The sequence below is a fragment of the Phyllostomus discolor genome, chromosome 14 (genome assembly GCF_004126475.2).
Source record: "Phyllostomus discolor isolate MPI-MPIP mPhyDis1 chromosome 14, mPhyDis1.pri.v3, whole genome shotgun sequence".
Lineage (NCBI taxonomy): Eukaryota > Metazoa > Chordata > Mammalia > Chiroptera > Phyllostomidae > Phyllostomus > Phyllostomus discolor.
Window position 1 is genome coordinate 25,328,227 of NC_040916.2, and position 15,222 is coordinate 25,343,448.

General features: G+C 59.8%; 1 protein-coding gene and 1 long non-coding RNA gene across 4 annotated transcripts in view; both read left to right on the plus strand.

Moving 5' to 3' along the window:
• The window catches only part of LOC118498247, a 21,743-nt gene continuing 6,521 nt past the window's right edge, over positions 1 to 15,222 (plus strand). The window contains exons 1-2 of the long non-coding RNA XR_004900772.1: positions 1 to 12; positions 208 to 211. This is a non-coding gene — a long non-coding RNA (uncharacterized LOC118498247). The remainder of the gene's footprint in view (positions 13 to 207; positions 212 to 15,222) is intronic.
• Positions 8,444 to 15,222, plus strand: part of TADA1 (transcriptional adaptor 1) — a 10,717-nt gene continuing 3,938 nt past the window's right edge. For 2 of the 3 annotated variants that reach the window (XM_028530690.2, XM_036015860.1), the window contains exons 1-5: positions 8,444 to 8,658; positions 9,283 to 9,374; positions 9,613 to 9,678; positions 13,090 to 13,187; positions 14,518 to 14,727. In XM_028530690.2, the coding sequence (XP_028386491.1) occupies positions 8,585 to 8,658; positions 9,283 to 9,374; positions 9,613 to 9,678; positions 13,090 to 13,187; positions 14,518 to 14,727 (540 nt within the window). In that variant the 5' untranslated portion in view covers positions 8,444 to 8,584. The remainder of the gene's footprint in view (positions 8,659 to 9,282; positions 9,375 to 9,612; positions 9,679 to 13,089; positions 13,188 to 14,517; positions 14,728 to 15,222) is intronic. The other variant, XM_036015861.1, reaches the window with a different exon arrangement.

A 15,222-nucleotide genomic window follows, 5' to 3' on the forward strand; every position in this document is an offset into this window, starting at 1 on the left:
GGAGGTGGCCAGGTGGCCAGGTGGCCAGGTAGCCAGGTGGCCAGCGGAGCTCGGAGAAGGGGAGTGAGTTAGCCTGCGGCGCCACCTAGTGGCAGCCCTCGAAGGCACGGCTCCAGTGCGAACTTGCCGGGGCTCAGGTGTTGCGTCGAATTGTTGATGGATTCTCAGAAAGGCCTTGTATGAATCGGCTTTGGACACATCGAGGAGGCGCGTTAGGAGTCCTTCAGTTAGAAGTGGTGGGTTTCTCTGCGTGTTTCGAAGTTTTGGACTTTGCCATGTTACGTTCTCAGGGTTATGACTCAGGGTTCTGACCTTGCCACGCCCTGCACCCCAAGAGATTCTTACCCAAAGATCCAGGGGCCCCGAGCCACCCTCAGACACGGCACCCCAGCCCAGGGCACCAGGGGGGCTGTTTTTGCGGCAGTTCCAGGGAGACCCCGCCAGAGCCTGCCGCCTACCTGGGCACCTCCCTGGTTACGCCCGCTCGTTCTGAAACTCAGGAACCCGTCTCCGTGCCCGCCTTCGTGAGGACTCTGACCTCTGCCCTGGGGTCTCCTGACATCCTGCCTTCTCCCCCACCCCCAGGCTTGTCCCTAATAATGCCACTCCGCTGCCTCAAGTTCTGGACAGTGTCAAGAAGAACGTTCGATGTCGGGTGAGGTGCCCTCTTGTCCAAGTCCCACTGGGGGCCCCCTCGCCACCTGTCCATCCTCTCCTGTCCGAGGTGGACAGGAGAACTCACCGGGCTCCCAGTGCCCGAAGTTCATGCCGCCACCCCTCCCGGTGTAAAGGTGAGTGCCCACGCATCGCACATGGTCCCTTCTGGTCCCACGGCCTCTGTCGTTCCCGCTCTGGGGACGGCCAGCACCTTCGTGCTGCCTTCTCTCCGGGAGGGCGAAGGCGGGTGGCACTGTCCCCACGCCTCCGGGCCCCAGACCAAGCTGCGGCCTCTCACTGGGCTCCCGGGAACCCTGCATCTGGGCGTCATGTGTCTGTCGGAGCCCACGTGTGACTTGTGATCTTTATATGCACAGGCTTGTGGCCTCGGTCACGGAGCAGAGGGCTATGCCACCTTAAACCATGAATGCTGGACAGGACATTCACTGACCAGAAAAAGCAATACTTGGTTTTATGACGTATATATATATATATATAGGTTGTTCACATCGCAATATATATGTTTACCTCCTATGGCAGCAGCAAGGGGGGGAGGAACTGTTTAGCGCGCAGAACGGTCGCCGTGGCAACCGGAGCCCAAATCATCACTATGGTGACCCAGTGCTTGCAGCTGTGACTGTGGGGACCCTGTGGCCGGTCGGGCAGATTCTGAGAGAGGGGAAGAGCCGAGTCACAGGTGGTTCCCAGCGACGCCGGTCGGTCGGGGTTGCGGCCTCGCTTCCTCCCAGGGTTGCGTGTGTGGGAGGGAGGCTGCAGGCCGGACGGGCGGTCTGCGGGCGGCGCGGAGGAACACCGGCGCGCGCTCCATTCGGTCAGCGCTCTGGCACCGGCGCCGGCCGGGGAAGAGCCTTCTGCTCAGAGACGCTGCTACCCGATGGCGCGTGCGCCTGGCGTCCTGGGCCTCCCAGCCCCAGGCTGCTGGGTCGCGGGGGGAGGCTGCCCTGCCGCAGTCACGGAGACCTCTGCACGGCCGACACCCGAGGCCAAGGAGACACTCACACACAAGCGGGGGCGGGGCTCTGCTGGGAAGCGGGAGGCGACCGGGGCCTGAGCAGCACAGCCTCCTGCTGCAGCGGTCCTCACATTTGTTTGTTCCACAGCCTTGCTGAGAACCTACCTGGCTAACTCTGGTTCCTATCCATTAGCCTCCGGTAAAGCTGGTTTCCTTATACACGATTCTGCCGCGGTTCCAAGCACCTAGGGGCCGCGTTAAGGGAGGAGTTGCTGTATTTGATCACGGCCAGTACGGGGAAGGCCTTGCGGGCTCCTCAGCACAGGGGAGGCCCAACTGGGCACCACGTCCAGGCAGCCCTGCTGGCTACCCCCCGCCCCCCGCCACCCCACGCAGAACCTCCGGCCTCGCTTCCACGGGCCCTGGGGCCTCGGACAGTTCTGGGGGCACCGGGGTCCAGAGGTTCTGAGTCACTCTGGGTCACCACTGGCTTTCTGCCCCTTCCTGGCTCTGCCTGTGGTCACACGGCCCCTGCCACGCTGACCCCCGCCTGCCACGCCCAGCCACCACGTCCGCCTGAACACGGCCGCTGCCCCTGCTCGCCTGGCCACCTCTGACTCTCTTTTGGGCCCCACACTACAGGAAAACACAGTTTACACTTTGGGTGTGAATTTTTTCTTTTTTAAAAAAAGATTTTATGTATTTATTCACAGAGAAGGGAAGGGAGGGAGGAAGAGAGGGAGAGAAAGCCGGTGTGCTAGAGATGCATCGCTCGATTGCCTCTGGAGCGCCCCCAACTGGAGTCCTGGCCCGCAACCCAGGCGTGTGCCCTGACCGGGGACTGAACCGGCGACCTTTTGGTTTGCAGGCCGGCGGGTGTGAATTTTCTTAATGCTCAAGGACAACCAAAGGGACTGGCCACCAGAGGAGCCAGGTCACCCTCGGGGACTGCTCCTAGGCCCAGGCGCGACCTCCGCCATGTGACAGAGGCCAGCTGACCTCAGGGCTGGAATGCCCCGACACACCTGCGTTCCGTTTTAGGAAGCGAGCTTGCGAAATCCCTGCCTGAGGCCAGCGGAGCTGCCTCCCTGGGCTCCGCCAGGTGAGCACGCGGCCCCCGGGCCTCGGCCCGGGCGGGGCCGCAGGGGCCTCACACCGAGAAGCGCCTGCTGCGGTTTCGGGGAAACCACAAGGAATGAGTGCACCTTGGAGTCACCTGCAGGGCCGTGGACAGCGCCGGCAGCGGGGTTCCCCTCCCCAGACGTTTGGACTCACCCAGGCTGGGGTGTGGCCTGGGGGTGGAGACCCAACTTCCCCCAGCCCCTCTCACGCCAAAGACGGAAGACCACTGCTCTCAAAGTCTCAATGGGACGAAGGAGACAGAAATGGTTCTCTGGCAGAGCGACAGTGCAGCCGTCTTCGGCCCCATCGGGTTCCCGAAATGGAGAGCAGACTCCCCTCATCTTCCAAAGGCGCCTGGGCCCCACAGCCGCCAGCTGGGGCGGGATCCGACCAAGCTCCAGCCCCACTGGGTCACCCTGTAACCTCGGGGCAGCAATGTGGGAGCCCCGGCTGCCCCTCCAGTGGGCGGGCAGGCGGTGACAGCTGTCACTCATTGCTGACCAGGGCCTGGCGGGGAAGTGGCCTCACAGTGGGCCTTCTGCTCTCTCTCCTGGGCCGCACGCTCAGAGCTGGGGTCGCTGCCTTCGGCACAGCACTCCCCCGCGCGCAGGCGCCGGGTCCTGAGCCCCCAGAGTGCTCCCAAACGCAGCGGCTGGTCACGTTCTTCTCACACGTCACAACCCCGTCTGGAATCTCGCGATGATTTTGAGCCCCCGCCACCGGGGACCTCAGGGTGGCCTAATGCCCACTGGAGTGGGCGCCCTCCTCTGACATTCCTGGAGGTCAGAGAACCCTCGCCATTGGACGGCCTTGGAGTGTGAGTCGGAAGGCTGGGAACCCCCAGGGCCCCTTCTAATCCGGAGGAGGGATGCGCACCAGTCAGGTGGCCACCCGCGCACCCCAGACCACGGAGCCATGGACGCAGGACAGGGGCGTATCGCCCCCTGGTGGCGGTCGAGCAGCCGGCAGCCGGTGAGGCGTTGCTGCACGCCCCGCCCAGGGGGTCTCCCTTCCTCCGGGTGCTGCGGGGACCGCTGGGTGGCGGCAGGGGCCTGCCTGCTCCGCGCCTTCGCGTAGTTTCTCTGAGACAGCAGCTCTAACCCTGCGCTCGGCCCGGCTCTGAGCCGCAGAAAGATTCCTTCCCCACAGCCAGCCGCCTGCCCCCGTTTCCTTGCAGGCGGCCGCATTTGCAACCTGGGGGCGCAAGGCGCAGGGGCCCAGATCTTCCCGCAGCTGTCCCTGGGAGCCAGGCGTGGGCACCAGGGAGGGTCCCCCCACGGCACTTGGGCCGCCTGCACCTCCAGAACCGCTGGGTTCGTACATTTGAGGGAGCCCAGGGCGCAGGGGTCGCCGCGCGAGATTCCACGTGGGCCGGGGGTGCGGGGACCCAACCAGCGCGCGGGCGGTGAGGACTCCGGACATTCGCATGAGGTCTCCGCCTTCCCGTCCCGGGGGCTGCGCCGGATGGGGGTCTGCGGTCTCTGCGCAGAGACTACTGGGGCTGCTCTGGAGCCCGTCGGCGGGCACTCTTTCCGGCGCCTGGACCCCGACTCCAGACCGGCGACAGCTCCAGCTGCGCGGAGGAGGCTGGGCACCCACACTGGCTTCCCATCCAGGAACCTACACTGCCTCTTTAGAAAAAAGTGGTGGGAAAACTAGGACCCAACAAGAGAGAACCCGCAGTCCAGGCCTCACTTCTTTACTTGACTGTCCTGAGTTTCCTTTGGAATCAAGTCGCTGAGAATTAGGACATCCTCCGAGGTGTCCGGAAACGGTGACTGCGTCGGGGGTCCACAGATATGCAAAGAAGGGCAGCGCCGATCGTCCTGAGCGGCCCACCCCCCCAGGGGCCTGTCCCCACCGGCCAAAATGAGCACGCAGGCAACTTCGAGAGAATGGACCCATATACAGAAAAATGCATCGATGAACAACAATAACTCAAGAAAAAGAGAGAGAGAGAGAGAGAGAGAGAGAGACCAAATAACCAGGGAATTGAATTGGAAAAAAATTTAAAAACCTGTCCTGCTCTCCACCACAGCCTGCTCACACAGATTCATGGAGAATTTTCTCCCAATCTCAAAGAGCAAAGAGGCCCCTCCCTTTTCAAGCACCCTTTCAGGGAACAGGGAAAGTAGGAAAAGCAGGAAAACTGCCCCCCCCAACTCATTCTATGGCAACTCATTCAATGTTTACACCCAGACAAGGAAAAGGACTCGAAAGTTGGGGACCAGCATTCCTTATGACCACAGACGCCAGAACCGTAAACGCAGTCTCGTCAAATCAAATACAGCGGTGAGTTTTAAACACGCATCCCAACCAGGGAGGATCATCCCAGAATCATTCAACACATGGAAGAAGTCAACGAGAAAAGCAAGGCGGCCCTTGGAACAGATGCAGAAACACGCGACACACGTGCTAATTCCCCGGGAAGCGCTCAGCCCCGGAGGCGTAAAGGGCATTTCCCCAAGTTCACAGCCAAAGCCACATGTAGGGGTGAAAGCGTCCGGGCCAGGGCCACGCACCTGGAACAGAGGGCCTGGCCTTGAGCTCTTCAGCCCGGCTGCCACTAGTTGCGGGCGGGTGTTCACGTTTAAGTGTCATCAGGACTCAGTTCCTGGAGCTCACAAGCCGAATTTTGAGGGCTGAGCAGTCCCCTGTGGCTACCAGGCCGGACCACTCAGCCACAGAACTGTTCGATCCGACACTGCTAGTCTGGCTGGTAGAGAAAAACCCGGAAAAAGAAATGAGGCCTAAGAATGGAAAAGAAAGTATGTTTCCCAGACAAAAGCCATCTTGTCTGCAGAGAACATCTAAGGAGATCTGCACAGAGATGGACGGAGATCGGCAACGTTGCTGTGCACACAATCAGGACAATCACAACCGTCACAAACGGTTACTAGGGGCCTGGCACGGTGCCAAGGGCTCTGTGCACACTGGCGTGTTACAGTGTAACTCTCATGACAGCAGCTAAGAACGGCATCCTCCCCACCCTGCGGACGTGGGCACTCGGCAGGGTGACCGAGTCACCTGCCCAGAGTCCCAGAGCCAGGGCGGGAAAGGCCAGGACGCCAACCCCAGGCCGACGGGCAGGTGCTTGCTGTCCACACTACGTTCTTCTGTCTCCGTGTCCTTCCGGCGCACCCACAGCACCGCCCATGACAGGACATAAGAGGGGTACAAGAAACGTATGGAAAAGACATCTTTACGACAGCAATGCCACGTTAAAAAGACATGAGGCATGAAGCAATCAGAAGGCATGCAAGACGGCTCCTTACCTTGGAGGAAGCCCTGGCTGCCAGCCCGGCCGCGCTGCCTGACCAGGGTGGACGGTGGCCGCCGGCTCCAGCAGGGGCAGGGCGCTGGGTCGGTGTGACTGCAGCGCAACCGCTGGACTTCCCCAGTGGCTGTCCCTCCTTCCAGAGGGCGACCTGCAGCCGAGTCTGCATCCAGCACGGTCTCGTTATGTCCTTAGCAACGCAGTGACAGTGTGTCTGTCTCGAATCGCCAGCTGTCGTCCCAAGTGACCAAGATCCCTCCTGTGCCTGACCCCCACCTCTCTATGAAGTGGTTCCCGGCGCCATGGAGAAGTCCCACCCACATCTGAGTAGGGGCCAACGGCTTCTGCCCCGTTTCCGACTTGCTGCTTGGCCAGCTGCTTCCAGGGGTTAGAGGGGGGCTTCTCCAAGGCGTGCAGTTTAACAGCTCATGTTTGGGAAAGTGTAAGGGACAGCCCCATACGTCCCCCTGATACTTTCATGCCCAGGGCCCACTTCATCCTGAGTGGGAGCTCGGCGAGCCATCTGCTTACAGACTGGAGCGTCCTCACCTCGGCCGTAGAAGCCAGGGGCGCCTCGCCACCAGGGCCCCGGAGGAAGAAGAGGCAGCCGGATGTGAGGAGCAGCTGCTGAGATTCCCTCCGGGCACCAAAACACCCTGGGCGGGGCGGGGGGGACCTTCCCGGCAGTGCCCCCAGGTGGCTGCCTCTGCTCGTCCTCAGGAGCTAATTAGCGGCCCGCCCGGAGGGAAGGCCACGTGAGGACAGAGAGATGTGGCCATCCACCTGCCAGTCGGAGAGGCCTCACCAGAAACCACCTGTGCTGCCCCCTGAATCTCGCACTTTCAGCCCCCGGAACTGCGGGCGGGTAGATGTCTGTTGTGCAAGCCCCGCCCTGTGGTGCTTCGTTGTACACCCCGAGTAAACCAGGCACAGCTGTCTCTGGAGCGAGGTGGGACCAGGGCCCCTCGCCCCGTGCCCTCAGAAATCCGTGTTTAAACTCTGACTCTACCCTCGATCCTCCGAACACCCGGATTCCGCCGGCTGCAGACGGAGAACAGCACTTTTGACCCCTGGTGGGGAGTCGGCGGTTGGGAACCTGACGATACTGATTTCCGCCCGTGCTGGGCCGCATGTGCGGATGCGAGCCCATGGGCACGATGGGCCGGCTGTGTTTGTTTACTGACAAGAATCCGTGCATGAGTGGATGGCGGTTCAAACCCACGCAGTTCAAGGGCCAGCAGCACTTACACAACTTCAGTGAGTTTAAGCCGGGCCCACGAATAGAACTGTGTTTCAGTAAAACTTCTAAATAACAGGATTAATACTAAAAACAGTCTCCACATAGAGACATCTCACAACTCCATCGACATCCAGCCCCACTGCCCCAAACACCCAGAGCACCAGGACCTCATTAGATGCAGAACTGGGAAGAGTTCATCAAGTTGGGGCCAAGATTTTAGGGTAGGTAAGTAAAATAGCCGTATGAAAATAAATGTTTGGGATGGCTTTCCTTTGCACACTATGTGTACACAGGCTTTCTGCATCAAGTTTGCGACTGTATCACTCCCAACAGAGAAGTGATCTCAATTGTGCTGTCATTGAAATAGGGACTAAGTCCTGGCTGCTGTGTCTCGGTTGGTTGGAATCCTGACCTGGAAGCCGAAGGGTCGCAGGTTTGATTCCTGATGTTTCTCTCACAGCGCTGGGTCCCCCCCACCCCAAAGCAAGAAAAAAAATGTCCTCTGGTGAGGATTAAAAAAGAGATTAAAAGGACAATGCAATACCAAAGGAAAATAGTCGTTTTATTACATTAAGTTTAAAAACCCACCGAGATTCACAACTGAAGATAGGGTATGATCCTAAATTATGGGGCGTAGCGGAGAGAGCTGAGTTAGGAGTTTGGGAGGCGGTAAAACACTTTTTCTTTCCTTTCCGTTTATCCCCTGTGCATTTCCCCCCAGTTCCCATAATTACTGCACTCGCCCGGCCCACGGGGCTCCGCGCCAGGCCTGGCAGCAGGTCCTGGCCCCCGGAACTTACTTTCAGTTGGAGGGGGCGCAACACTAACAAGATAATGCCAGTAAATGGCGTATCAAATGATTACTGCTCCGTGAAAACGACAGCGGAGAAAGAGAATACAATCGATGCTGCCCGCGCTTTTTGGCCCCCGGGGTGAGCTCGTGAGATGCGGACCCTTGGCCGCATAGGGAGGTGCAAGCAGGTGACAAACTGAAAGGGCGGGACGCGCCGGCCCAGCAGGCGGCGCTGCAGCCCCGCCGCACCCAGGGGTCACGTGACCCGACCCAGGGGCGGGGCCGAGCAGACAGCGGAATTGGCTCCGCCCTTCCCCTTCTGACAGGCGGGCGGAGCCGACAACCAAACCGACGTCTTCCCAGCGTCGTGGGGCGGGGCGGGGCGGAGCGGAGCGGGGCGGGGAAGAGTGGGCAGGGCCTCGGGCGCGCGGCCTCCGGCGCCAGGCCGCTGCCGCCGCGTTGGTTTTTCGGTTGTTGGGCGCTTGGCGGAGCGGTCTGCGGTCGGGCCGAGAGTCGGGAGCAATGGCGACCTTTGTGAGCGAGCTGGAGGCGGCCAAGAAGAACCTGAGCGAGGCTCTGGGGGACAACGTGAAACAGTAAGAGCCGGCGGCGCAGCCCGAGCCTCCGCGCGGGGCCCTCCGGCCTCGGGCCGTCCGAGGATGTCCCCGCCGCCTGGACCCGGGCAGCCTGGCGTCGCGGGTGGCAGGGCCTCTGTGCCAGGCGGGCCCCCGGGCCTGTCGTGCTGATGATGAGGCCTCCCTGCCCCCCTGGGGACCGGGGCTCCTCCCTGGGTGGGGTAGGAAGAGTGCGTTTCATCCCTGGGCCCCGCTGAGCGGGAGCAGGCCCGGTGCGAGGTGCGCGGCGCCCCAGGAGGGCTTCCTGGAGGAGGAGGCTTTGCAAGGCTCGAGTGGGCACAGGTGCACACAGGGCACAGGGCTCGAGTGGGTGAGAGAGCATGGGCGGCAGTTTCGGAACGCGCGCAGACCCTCCGGTTGACTAATGGCAGGACCCTTACGGAACAGCTTTTAAGCGCTGTCAGTGTCCTGTTTCACCACACCTCCCGGCGGAGATGCGCGCAAGGTGCAGTCGTTCCCATTTGATAGGTGAGAAGACGGGCGCCAGGGGGAGTACAACGTCCTTCCCTGGGAGCTGGAGCACGTGAGGTGAACTTGGGACGGAAGCAAAGCCTGTGGTTCCTAGTACTGTTTCTGCCTCCGCAGATACTGGGCCAACTTAAAGCTGTGGTTCAAGCAGAAGATCAGCAAAGAAGAGTTTGACCTTGAGGCTCACAGGCTCCTCACGCAGGACAATGGTAAGCCAAGCGCCCGGGGAATTACTGGGCTGTTCTGGAGTTTCCCCAGATGTGCAGTAAAGTAAAGCCTTTTCGCTTAAAATAAATAAGAGTTCGGCTTTAGCGGTGTAGATAATGTGGATATTTAAAATTACGTGTAAGAATGGCCGAACGGGACATCCCACATGTGAAGAGCAGGGCTAGCTTCCCTTGGGACGGAAATATTTCGTGTGTGACCCGCGGCGCCCTTGTGTTTCAGTCCATTCCCACAACGAGTTTCTCCTGGCAATCCTCACTCGGTGTCAGATCCTGGTGTCTGCTCCAGGTAAGGGGGCAGCGACGCGGGCCGGACCTCGGGGGGGCAGAGCCCTCCGGGCACTGGGCTTCAGCTTCCTGTGACACGCTGGTGTTGTGAGCACGGGGTTCTTTGAGGGGCTCCAGGAAAATGGTATTACGTAGGTACACATTCTTTTATAGAAGTGAGACACTTGTGTTTGCAAGTGCAACATTCTTTGAAGGGCTGGGACAAAGTGTACGTGCGCGTGCTTGTGTAGAACCTGGGTACAGCGGGCCGTCTCCCCAAACCCACACTGACTTTGGGTCTGGACTCCCCGCGCCTGGCTGGGTTTGAGACGCTGAAGTCCTGAGAGGCGGGAGGCGCTGGGCGCCGGGAGGAAGACGCGGAGGCCAGTGCAGGGTGGGCAGCGGCGGGGTGGGGTGGGGGGGTTGTATGCGGAGGGAGTGGAATCCTGGGCTTCCAGGTGTGCTCCCCGGTGAGACGTTAGCACCTGAAGGGAGGTGAGAGCTTCTGCCTGTGTGTTTGGCAGGTTATTGAGGGACAGCAGAAGGTCGTGGGTGGCGGGCAGCCTGGTAGGAGAAGCGGGGGAGCTCCAAGCTCAGTCTGTCGCCTCCACCTAAATAGGTGTAGACAGACAGACCCCCACCCAAGGGTCCCTGATCTTGGGGGGCTTAAATAGTGCAAGCCATCTCTTTCAACCATTTGTCAAAAACAAACAAAAACTTGCCCCATGATAAAACTTATCCTGGGCTCTGGTTAAAAAGTGGATTCACAGTACCTCCTGCTGTGGATTAAGTTGAATTTTTCTTTTTTTAAAAAAGGGTTTATGGTGATTCTGATGATCATTTGTTGAAAGCCCATGTTTATCTAGAAACGGCTGGTATTTGGGGCCCTCCCCCTCTGCCGTCCTCTGTTGCGAAATAAAGCGTTGAGAAAAGGTCTCCCAGGCCAGTTCCTCCACTCCCAGAAGTCCTTGTGGGTGGGCCCCTCGCCCGCACCTGCCCGCACCTGCCCGCACCCACCCTCACGGCGCAGGCTCCCCGGTGTCAGGTTCCTGAGTTCTGTTCCCCTGGAGTGGGTCAGAGAGGCCACAGCTCAATGGGCAGGTCTGACTCTGGAGGCAGGCGTGCCCTGAAGCGCCACATGCCCGAAGGCGTGTGACTAGAACTAAAGCCCCTGTTGATGGGGGTCAAGAGACCTGGGTTCAGGTGGAGCTTAGAGACAGGAGTGAACTATCGGTGGTCTTAGCTGTGATTTATAAAAGAGAGACAGTACTATCGACCCTACAGGGCTATTTTTTTAAAAGCTGGCCGATTTTATTTAAAGAAAGCCTTTGATACTGGTGAATGTCATTATGGGTTATTTTTAAATACATGAAGAAACATGGGATACCTGACATTGTTTCTCCATCAACACCCAGAGTATATTTTCTCAAAATGGAATTCCTGAATGTTGCCTGGCCACATGCCGGCCTTTGTACTCAGCACCGTGGCCGGTGGCTTTTCTTCTCTTTCTCTGAGCCGGGCAGGAAAGGTGATTTTAATAATAATATTTACTGAGTGACTGGACACCTCACGCATGTCACACCGGTCCTCACCCAGCCTTTCCAGGGAGGGACGGTCCTCTTTGTGGAGTAGGGAACAGACCGCAGAGAAGAAAAAGCGGAAGAACATAAGCACCCGAGGCCCCTCCGTCCAGCAGGCCCCAGGGCAGGCTCCCAACTGCAGCCCAGCTGCCGCCTGCTGCTGTCACCCCTAGTCCTCACCCACGTGGCTGGCCACAGGACCGCAGCATCCCCTGAGGGCCAGCTCCATTCCTCCCTCGGAGGTCTCTGTGGGAAACCCTCTAAGGCTGGCAGACCTCCCCCGGGGGTCTGGGTGCCGGAGACCCCTGTGGTGGTGGGCGGGAGGACCTGACTTCCCACGGAGAAAACTGGGGAACTTGGAGTGTTTTTTAAAAATCTCATCGTTCTGAAAACATCAAAATGGAAACAATATTTTGCTAGGATGATGGGTGGGGTTTTTTTTCTCTCTTAAAAATATTTTGGGGGGTATTTTTTTCCAGTGAACTATAATGAGCTTGTATTACTTTGATTTTTTCCTCCGTTAACACTAAACTGTGTGTTCAGGGTTAAAAAGGACAGCATAGAAGGTCTCACAGAGAAAAGCTTCCCACCCTGCGCCTGTTCTCAAAGACACCTCCTGCCGTTGTTCTGTTCTGGGGCCCTCTCCGGCTCCTCACACAGCGGGTGACGGCTGTCCCCGGGGAAAATAACGCCATCGGCCAATAACAATACAAGGATGCGCTCGTGGGTTCTGCCTACTCGCAGCTGCCCGCCTTTCCCTGTCGCACCGCCCTGTGTTTCCTGAGGCTTCCTCGGCTCCCCCGTCCCGCCTTCCTGTGCCGGCGCCCTCTGCTTCGGGGCTCCCACAGGATCGCCGCCTCCGCCGGCCGAGGACGGCAGCTAGGAACAGTTTGGGTCCCCTCTGGGGCCCGATTCTTTATCTCTGGGACCTCAGTCTTCGCTTGCTTAGCTTGGTCTTTCTTAAGGTGCTACGGGTTCCTGTCAGGAGTCTGGGGGTTCACAGTGAAGAGTGACATTCTCCTTGGGGGGTGGCAGGAGGACGGCTGTTAAACTGGGGCTCCTCGAATGCTAGCCCGTAGCCCGGCCGCCTCAGTGAGACCCAGCTCGTGGTCCCTTGAACCACAGTCCACACACTCTCGGGCGGCAGGGAGCAGGCCTGGCCTCATGGCCAGTGGACTACCCGAGGTCACAGATGGCAGCCTGCTGGGTCAGTGGCCGCTGAATAGGCCACCCTGCCCATCTGCTTTGTGCTGAGCCCGTCCTGGGAGGGGGGAGGAGAAGGGGCGTGTTTATAGAGCCCTCCCTGTGCCCATGACTCTAACCTTCTCCGAACCATGTCCCCCTGGGTCTCCCCTAGGCGGGTGGGCTCCCCCGCCTCCCGGGCCAGCCCACCACTAGACCCATTTCTCGGTTCTCCAGCCCGGGTCGTGGCCGGCCCGTGTCTGCTCTGTCGGCACCTGTCCAGCCCATCCTGGAATACACAGCGGGGCCTGTCCAGTCCGCCCCTCACTGTCCCCGTCACCGCTGCCGGGCGCAGCCCTCACTTTCCCCTCCGTCATCTCCAGCAGGGTCCTGAGCACAGCGGAGGGCGGTGCGCCCGGCGCACCATCCTGAACTAGGATGCGTGGGCCACGGACCTGTGTTCCGGAAAGAGCCGCTTTGCTTACAGCTGGGGGACACCGTGGAGGGAGGGAATAGACGTGGTCGGGAGAAGCAGGGGAGGTCGGAATTTAAGTGTCTAGTATTTATTTATGCTACTCGAGCATGCCACACTCTTTAGAGCCCTAAAGGCACACAGCCGACGCGGGGCCCGGTGGCCTGTGCGCTGTCTCACACTGTTTTCTGTCCCCCAGAGGGGGCCGGCTCTCTGCCCTGGCCTGGCACCCCCGCAGCCAAGCCCGGGAAGCCGAAGGGGAGGAAGAAGCTGTCGTCTGTTCGCCAGAAATTTGATGTAGGTTGCTCTTCGGCAGACCTTGGTAAAGGCTGCTTTGCATGTTCAAATCGCTGTGAGGTTACCGGTCATAGAGTCGGGGAGAAAAGGGGGGGGCACCCTGTTGGGGGGAAGGTGTTACTGTCTGGGAAGCCGGCGCAGTGCCTGAATTGTTATAATGCTATGTTTTTTTATTGCATAAATGTTAATATTATCATCAGTACCTAATAATTTTGCAATGATTCAGCGGCTGTGCCTCTGTTCTTTCTCCCCCAAAATATTTTTCTGGAGTGACTTCTGTCCTCAGGGCTGGGGGACCTGCTGTCCCCTGCACGCCTGGGGGGGCCGAGCCTTCGGGCTCAGTGGAGAAGCCTCAGAGGCACGTGGCTGTAAAATCTGTGCACGTCTCAGGCTGACTTACTTTTCTGGGTAGAAGTTTCTACCTGGGGAACAAAGTTTCCCCAAAATACCCTTTTATAGCCTTTGGGCATCGCTCGCTTTCTGGACTAGCAGCAACGAACATTTATGTCTGCCTTTGCTGTGTTTTATATGATTAATATTCAAGCTGGTGGCCACTGGTCCCCCAGAGAGGCCTCCTTGGTCCAAGCAGACGTGTTTTTTGTAAAAATGCAGTTTTTTTACCTGGAAAAGGGAAAAACGCACAGGCGTTGCTTTTATAATAACGCAGACCTCAAACATACCCGCTGCAGAGTGCGCAGGGCTGGGCCTCAGCGAGAGGGGCTCCCCCTGGCGGCGGGAGACAGAACCGGGCCCTGTCAGGCTCCCAGGGGGAGGCAGAGGTTTCATGAGCAGGAAAAGACAGCGGAAAAGGGTTTTATAAATCAGTGCGCGGACGCCTCGGAAGGAGACCTGTGCTGAGAACTGCAGGTAGGAGGTAATGGCAGCTCAGCCGCCACCGCTGGGCGTGGGCCGGGCGTGGGCCGGGCGCCTCGGCGGTCGGGTGCACCAGGCCGTCTCGGGGCTGCACGGAAGGGCTGATGGCACGCTCAGAACCACCCGCCTCCCTGAGGTGTGCGCAACATGCTCCGGCGTGTTTGGAAACAGTTTTCGACTTTCTCCTCCGCTCTCGTGGTTACTTTTAGCACAGAACCATCTCTTCTGTGATCACGGAGATGCCAAAGGTTAGGATGTCAGAACACTGTCACCACTGCCTAAAACATGTCTCCATTGTCCCCCGGGGACACGTGTGACTCGCTGACCCTGCGCACGTCACCGCTTTCTTGTTTTTCAAACCCCCGCCGCGTGGCCTCGGCGGCACGAGCCCAGGGCCCACGGAGCCCGGCGCACCCCGCCACCCTGATGGGTGACCCTGAAACCCCGCCTCTCTCAGCACAGGTTCCAGCCTCAGAACCCCCTCTCGGGGGCCCAGCAGTTTGTGGCGAAGGACCCCCAAGATGACGACGACCTGAAGCTCTGCTCCCACACCATGATGCTGCCCACGCGGGGCCAGCTGGAGGGCCGGATGATCGTCACGGCCTACGAGCACGGCCTGGACAACGTCACCGAGGAGGCCGTGTCGGCCGTGGTCTACGCCGTGGAGGTCGGTGCGCGGGGGCGGGGCGCTGGCGCGGGGTGGGCGTGGCGAGCTTGCGTGGGTGGGGCCGGACGTGGCTGCTGGAAGAAAAGACCCCGGAAGCTCCTCCGGCCTCCGAGTGGACGTCCCTCCCCTCGGTTCTTCGGAGGGGGAGACGCAGCCCATTCCGAACCAGTGCCTTCGCTTAAGCAGAGGGCGCCTTCAGGGGGTCACTTAGGTTCGGTCCGACGTGGGCCTTGTCACCCAGGGCAGAAACCGAGATCGAGGCTCCTAAGGATGACAACCATCTCGGGGTGCAGCCGCGCCCCGGCACGTGGAGAGCCGCAGACTGGGTGTCTGCGCGGTGAGCCCTCGGCTTGGCACCCTCGCGGTCGCCGCTCAGCGTTCCCACTTAGTCGTTGGACAGAACGCCCGTGGGGGTCCGCGGGCACAGGCGCTCCAGGGTCACGGGGTCCCCTCCCCTCAGCTGCACCTCAGCGATCCTGAGCTATAAGCTTCACG